Source organism: Trachymyrmex septentrionalis, unplaced genomic scaffold, assembly GCF_001594115.1.
Source record: "Trachymyrmex septentrionalis isolate Tsep2-gDNA-1 unplaced genomic scaffold, Tsep1.0 scaffold19, whole genome shotgun sequence".
NCBI lineage: Eukaryota > Metazoa > Arthropoda > Insecta > Hymenoptera > Formicidae > Trachymyrmex > Trachymyrmex septentrionalis.
In genome coordinates, this window is record NW_017305071.1 from 586,838 (window position 1) to 594,056 (window position 7,219).

At 38.0% G+C, this 7,219-nt stretch overlaps 1 protein-coding gene across 1 annotated transcript in view; it reads right to left on the reverse strand.

Annotated features, from left to right (window-relative positions):
• LOC108746949 (high mobility group protein DSP1) overlaps positions 1-7,219 on the reverse strand; it is a 10,880-nt gene that overhangs the window by 2,964 nt on the left and 697 nt on the right. The window contains exons 2-3 of the mRNA XM_018484088.1: positions 7,002-7,219; positions 958-1,005 (exon numbers count right to left, since the gene is read on the reverse strand). The exon at positions 7,002-7,219 is cut by the window's right edge and continues 17 nt beyond it. Of these exons, the coding sequence (XP_018339590.1) occupies positions 958-1,005; positions 7,002-7,219 (266 nt within the window). The remainder of the gene's footprint in view (positions 1-957; positions 1,006-7,001) is intronic.

Here is a 7,219-nt window from a genome sequence, read left to right on the forward strand (position 1 = left end):
GAGAAATTTGCATAAGTAAGAGAAGAGACTTTCTCGCGTGTTATTATCTCACGAGGAGCAAAAAAATAAAGATTTTTTTTTACTGTGATGCGAAAGATTGGTCACTTAGGACATTGCTGCGAGCGAATTTAGCAAGATATCCACGATAATATAACTGAGACGTGTCGTTACGCACTTTACGTAATACGACTTGCGTGTTAAATTAATGAACGGCTGCGGCCCGCGATCTCACATTGACAATGAGACACACGTAACAATGCTCGCCGTACAAACGCGCGTTTTTGATTTTGTCAAGTAACAATGGTCATTACATTGTACGTACATGCAATATTAAACAGTATATTATCATTATGTATATAATTATTATGTTGTTATTATACATAATGCCGTATAATAATAATATAGATTGGCATTGTATTATTATATAATTATATTATCAACATTGTTACATGCTTGTTACCGCTCCAATCGTAGTCCCGCAAGTCTCATCATTGCGGAGAGTCACTGTTAAACTTTACAATTTTACGTAGGTTTGAACAAAATAATTATATAGATAAAATAAATAAATAAATATGTAAATAAATGAATACGAAAACACACATACATATGTATGTCCATCACGCGTTTTCGTTATAAATGAAAAATAAATAAAAATTGAATATTCTTCCAAACGTCGTTGTTGATTGATAATTTCAGAATTGAAAGCAGACAAAAAGCATCTAGGTATACGTAAATAAAAAAAATGTCTATTTCTTTTTAGACACGACTTGAAACACGTGCGTAACTAGTTTGTATACATTCATGCTATACACGTCACATACCCGATCGGGCTATGCTCTTGCCCCGAGGCTCTTTGAAATGTGTAAGACGTGATATAGCACAATTATACTCGTACTATACGTACAATATACCGACCGTTATTACTCCGGATTGCGGATAATAATAGTTACCACGTACCTGCAGAAATAATCGGAAATCTAGTTGACCTACGTGCGGATGTGAGATCTGCCGGCAAAATAACTACTATGTAGAATCGACATTGTCATTGAGTCGCTCCATAAGTAATGCGGGTTTCTTTTTCACTTTCTGATGATGTAAAACGTAAACGACCGCTTCTTTTGCGGATCTGCTTTCGCGATCCGGAAACTCGCATTATTTATGGGACGGTTCAATATATCGCATTACATAAAATATATACCTGACTTAATTAATTAATTACGTCTGATTTTTGTTAATTAATTAATTAATATTCAATTTTGATGGCAAGCGTTCTTAAGAACTAATTTACCTACGTATAGAAATGTTTGAGAACAAAAAAAAAAAAAAGAGTAAAAACGAATTGTCTGAGTAACGAAAGAGTAAAAACGACTTTCAAGGTATATCCCGTAACGGAACGATTTCGCGTTATTTTTCCCTTCTCGCTTTCCTTCTCGCACTCGCCGCGATATACAAGGGATTAAGAATTTATGCCCCTTGGGCCGCAGGCGTTACATTACGGCATATGGTTTCCTATGGTCTCGCAATGCGCGCGGTGGAAATAAAATTAACGTCGGGCACCACGGAAACGGAAGTCAGATGTTTGCGACGAGGCATGTTCTACGAACAACAACAAAAAAAAAAAAAACAAAAGAAAAAGCTTTAAGTTTGTGACCGCGATTGCGGTCTCGTTTGTTCAGCAGGTGTTCTTTCATTCTCAAACACTCTGTCATTGAACGCACTGCGTACGATTTTTTATTAATCTGTCAAAATATTAGCAAGAAATTGGAAAGTGCTACGTTTCTTCAATTGGAAATTTAACGAGTTTATATATATTGACAGAAATATTTTAGGCCATTTTAAATAGAACAATCGAAAGTGTTCTGCGCATTTTCTAACATTAGAAACATTTATCGATATACTCCACACTATAAATTTGTTCCTTTATATTAACTTTTCTTTATAAATAGTTAAGGAATTATAAAGAAATTAAAGTAATTTAACAGTCTGGTTTCGATAATCAAAATCAAATACTAGCACTTGGTGTTTGTCTACCATTCTCTCGTCGAAAATTATTGCTGTGTCCATTTGAGACGAATGCCAAGTGTTAAGAATCATACATAGTACAAAGTATTATCTTGAGATCTACCCGTGAGTGACTCTCGGATGTAAAGAAGGTAAAAGTGTAAGTAAGAAAGTAAGTCTGCGGTATACTTTTCAGTACAGTGTCCATTTGTATGACTCTTGAGAGTGACTCTCGACTGCAGCTCTCTCAAATAGACACACACAAGCTATTAATCTTTTTACTACAGAATTCCTGACAAACGTGAGTACGCTAAACTCTAAGTATACTCGTATCGGGGATCATTACTATGTGTCTGTTAATTAAAACGTAAATTGTGCCGATGATACGTAAGTTTTAATAACGGCTCGGTACTGCACAATTGTAGGTGGGTATAAAGTTTAGAAATCGTTTTAATTAAAAACACAAAAAAAAAAAAAAAACACGCGCATGAGAAACCGGGCCGAGCGAATAAGAAAGAAGTGAAACACATTCCTCGTTTGACGGCATGTTACATGAAGTCGAACAGTCTAAAAAAAGATCATTCAATATATATTTTAAATCGTTAATGTAAAAAAATAATCTATTTTTCAATTCTCTAAACGATATAAATATTTTGGTGATTTTTATGTAAATATTAAATAGTTTAACTCTGTAGATAGATTCGGAACAAGTTGTTTGTTTCATTCATTGAAGTGACCTAACTTTTCGATGGAAAATCGAAATCCGACTCTACCTATACATGTCAATTATCTTCTATATATTTCAAACAACTAAATTTTAGTACTTCATGGAACTTTTAACGAAAAATGTTTAAAGTTTCAGACTGAGATATTGTGAAAACGTGTAAATTACATCGCTCCTTTCGAGCATTATTATTTCGAAAGTGCGTAATCGGTCCGATCATTCATCATCACAAACTTTCATACGTGAACTTTCATATGTAGTCTAACATATATTCAGGAACAGGATTCCGCTTTCGTCGCACTATTACAAGCTCCGATTATTCATTAACGATGAGAAAAAAATTACACGTGACTTCAATATCACTGTCAATATCAATGATCAAGATCGAGAGATCGCCAGAAGAAGACGGCAATCTCGGATTCCTGACAAATTCACAGGAGAGGAATCGGACGGTTTTTTCCAGAAGAGAAAAGACCATTTCATGTAACTGTACATCGTGACGACGTAATCGATTAAAAAGCTAACATAATATAAATGGAAATTTTATGAAAAGAAAAAATGTTTTTAATTAAACACTATTAATTATCATTAAAAAAATGGTAAAGCCATGGCTTACCTCTTATTATAAAAAAATAGTCTCTTTTTGTTTCGAACACTCAAAAAGAATGGTTTTGCTGAAGTATCTAAAAATTTAACTAGCTACAAATTTAAAAATATATATAATTTTGTCATAATAATTACATAGGACATTCAAGTTGACTAGAATACCAAATTTTTTTGCAGCATTGCTCGTTATGCTTGAGTTTCCTACACTAATTATTTTAACGATCTAACAAAATTATTTTCAAATCTGTAGATCTGAAAGAAATATTTTGTACGAATAATCATAATTTGATTGATATGAAAATCACAAAAACTTTATTTTTCAATTGAAAAATGAGAAAGTTTTTGAAATTCACATATCATAGCTAAACGTTTAATGTTTCAGCAAAATTATTCTTTCCGTGTACTTTCTCATGTAAATATATGCATATAAATCTTTCCAATATTCTCGAAATCTAAATTTCAAATCTGAGCAGTCTCGATCAATGTAAACTAAACAAACAACCTAAAACGAAAGAGAGCATGAAGCGTCTGTGAGGTCAATTAGGGAGTATTTCTGTTCCCTTGTATTTGACAAATTTTTCGATCTGTTCCGTTTCAGTTGCAGTATCTGTGTTCTCCTTTGACCTTCCTCTCCCCTCTTTTCTCGCCACACACGACAACCGAATGCGTGCTTGGAGAGCAAAAAAGGGGGGAAGGGGACAATTAAAAAGAACAGATCTCTTGACACTTAGTGCTAATGTGAAATCGCGAAACGAGCAACGAGAAAGAACGCGATAATATCAACCGGCAAGCGCGGCCGGACTTGCTGAACGCGAACGCACTTATGAAGAAGGCCGCACGAAACCCGGAATCAATAGCGGACGGCGGATGTACGTACGTACGGATGGACGGACGGGCGGACGGACGGACGGACGAACAGACGAACGGACGGACGGACGCAACGGGATGAAAACCGCGCGCGCGAGTCGGGACAGGAACGCGAGAAACGATGAAACGCGCGAAAATCCATGCCCAATCAACCAGGATACGATGACAATCGGAATTGCTTCTCAAACTCTATATATGCGTACTCGAATTATAAAACGAAGAAATCACCCGAAATCTGCCTCTTCCTTTCTCTCGCATTAAGCCTGTTTTTTTTTCATTCCTGTTTGGAATCTCTAAACTGGAACTTTCTTCCTCGCTGTCGCCAAATATCAAACGTATATCTATGTCACTTTTCAGTTCCGAAAGTATACTAGTTTAGTTACAGAAAACAGAGCTACGATTATGTATCGACAATGTTTTTTTTTTTTCGTGCATTCAACATCCCACAGAATAGATTTACACGACACGAAATCCATTTTGATTCGCACGAGATAACCGAAAGAGGATCTCAAGGGTTCCGCGTCTCTCCATCGCATCCATCCAGATCCGCATGCAATCGCGAATCTTGTCGAGCCGAAAAGCAGGCAAAAGAGCCGACCGATTAATCGGTCGTTTGCCTTTTCCGAAAACGTTCAAACGAGCGAATACTTTAGGAAGCTTTATTAAAGTCTTCGGAATTTTCTTCATAGAAAAGGTTACAGAATTTATATCGGGGAAAAATCAGCTCGAAATTGCCTAAAGAATCTATAGGATTAAAGGAATGCGATTAATTGAAATACCCCGTACACAAGATAAACCGTACGAATTTGTTCCTATTTAACTCGTCATTACACGAAATTTGCGTTACAAAAACAAAAAATCACGTTTCTTTTCTATGTATTTCTAAATTCCTTTCCTCTCTTCTATACAGATAAAAAATTCAGTTACCAAGATTATCGTTGCCGGCGATCGGTGAAAATCGATCAATATATGCACCGGAACAAATTATATACCTCTCTTCAATAACATTTCCTTCTTTTTACTGCAAAATCGCTAACACAAGAGATGATAAGCGGAATTTCTATAGGAGTACACTGTTTCCCTGCCTTTATACGCATATGAGACGACACCGAAGAAAACGAAGGATACGAACATCATGCATATACCTTTTATCGCAATTATCGCAATCACGTTCCCGGATCGCCTCGTCGTTGCCTATCAAAGCCTACCCCAAGTACAACCGAAGGGATATACCTAACTTTTCTCTCGATACCTGGGCCTATCGCCGCTGACGATCTTAATTCCTTAACATATCTTCGAGACGCAAGCAGCGAGGCGAGTTCGTTCCAGGTAAAACCCATCACGACTCGATATTTTTAATTTAAAATGGGATATAAATTCACCAAATATCAAAAGAAATATGGATAATATATACAGAGAATTGATCCACGAATTAAGTGAATGTATTTCGCTGAAATCGTTGATGACACTTCACTAATTAAGGATTAACCACTTTGTCAATGATTCGTTGATGCTCAAATAAAAATTTGTGTGTTCGAATATCTGTATTTTCTAGTAATTGTGAAAATCCGATAACAACCAATCGAATGCACTATAACGAGATAGAAGGGACGACGGACAAAATCAGACAAAGCTCTCCGTCAGATTGGCAAAAAGACAAGCAGGAAGAGAGAAAGAGAAAGAAATCCTTCATTAAAAATTATACATCGTATGAAAAAAATCAACTTGCGTGCAGCGAATGCGAAATCATATTTGGGAATTTTCTTGGTATATTTCTTGCGCCTTATAAATCGGGAGCGCGCGCGCGCGCGTTACTCCAGACAAATTATTTTATAACTTTATAATTAAAAACTATATATATTTGGGATATTTAAATTATTTAACAAACTCATGTCCATTTTTACCAGTATAAATGTTATTAACTTCAACCTCGGTTGAACTTGCTTTTCATCTTTATCTAATTTTTCGAACTAGAAAAAAATGAAGGGTTATTGAACCGAGATTAAAATTAAACTACATGGTAGAGACGGGCATCAGTAAAAGCATCTGAGGCATAAAGAGTGAGATCGTTAAAATGAACGGACTCTGGCCGCGTATTTCACTGGAGGCGTTCGGAAAAGTTGTCAAAACTGGCCGCATGGCCACCTGGTCGAACCGGCTATATCTCTCTGCCTTCGTATTACAGCCACCCGCTCGCTCGTCCGTTCGCTCGCTCGCTCGCTCGCCGAGCGCGCGAAAGTGGCCGAAAGACCGGCGAGCAGGGGGAACGAGGGGGACAGAGGGGTGAAGAGCGAGGTCGTCGCGTTTCGGCCTACGTATCTACTACTACAACGTGGTACAAAGGCGTCGCATAAACGCCAATCCGTTTCTTAGATCGAACGAAGATTCAATTTGCGTGCGACAAAGGAACGATCTTTTTCTTATACGAATTTATATTCACGCAACAATCTTTAATTATTTCCCAATTTTGAATAATGGCGACTCACGAGAATTGATTGACAATTGATTGAGTTCAGTCTTTTTATTGTCTTATCTATTTGTGTCACCTTGAAACTCGACGCGAATATCTAAGATCTTCGTAATCAAAATACGGACATCCGGTAACGCAAAAGCATTTATAAAATGCCTAAAGGAAGGGCAAATGTTTAAAAAAAAAGGGGGAGGGGGGGAATGGAGGAGACTTTGGCGCCGCTTGCCAAGAACGCGGGAAAAGAAACCGTCGTCGCGCGCGCGAAAAGGGAGATGTTACTTTTTCTTTCTTCTCGAGACGCGAGGGTACGGTTACTCGTACTTCGTAACATACCGGGGACATAACGGGGGGCGTGGACGTTTGCGTGGTAATAGGCGAGAGATGTTGCTGCTGCGGCTGCTGTTGTTGCTGCTGGCCCTGCAACTGCTGGTGCAGGTTGTTCTGTGCGGCAGCGTCCATGACTCCGCCTGGATACCACCACTGAACGCCGGGCGGCGGTGCGGAAGGTGTGCCGGGTACGCCGGCGGCGGCGCCGCCACCGGCACCCGCAC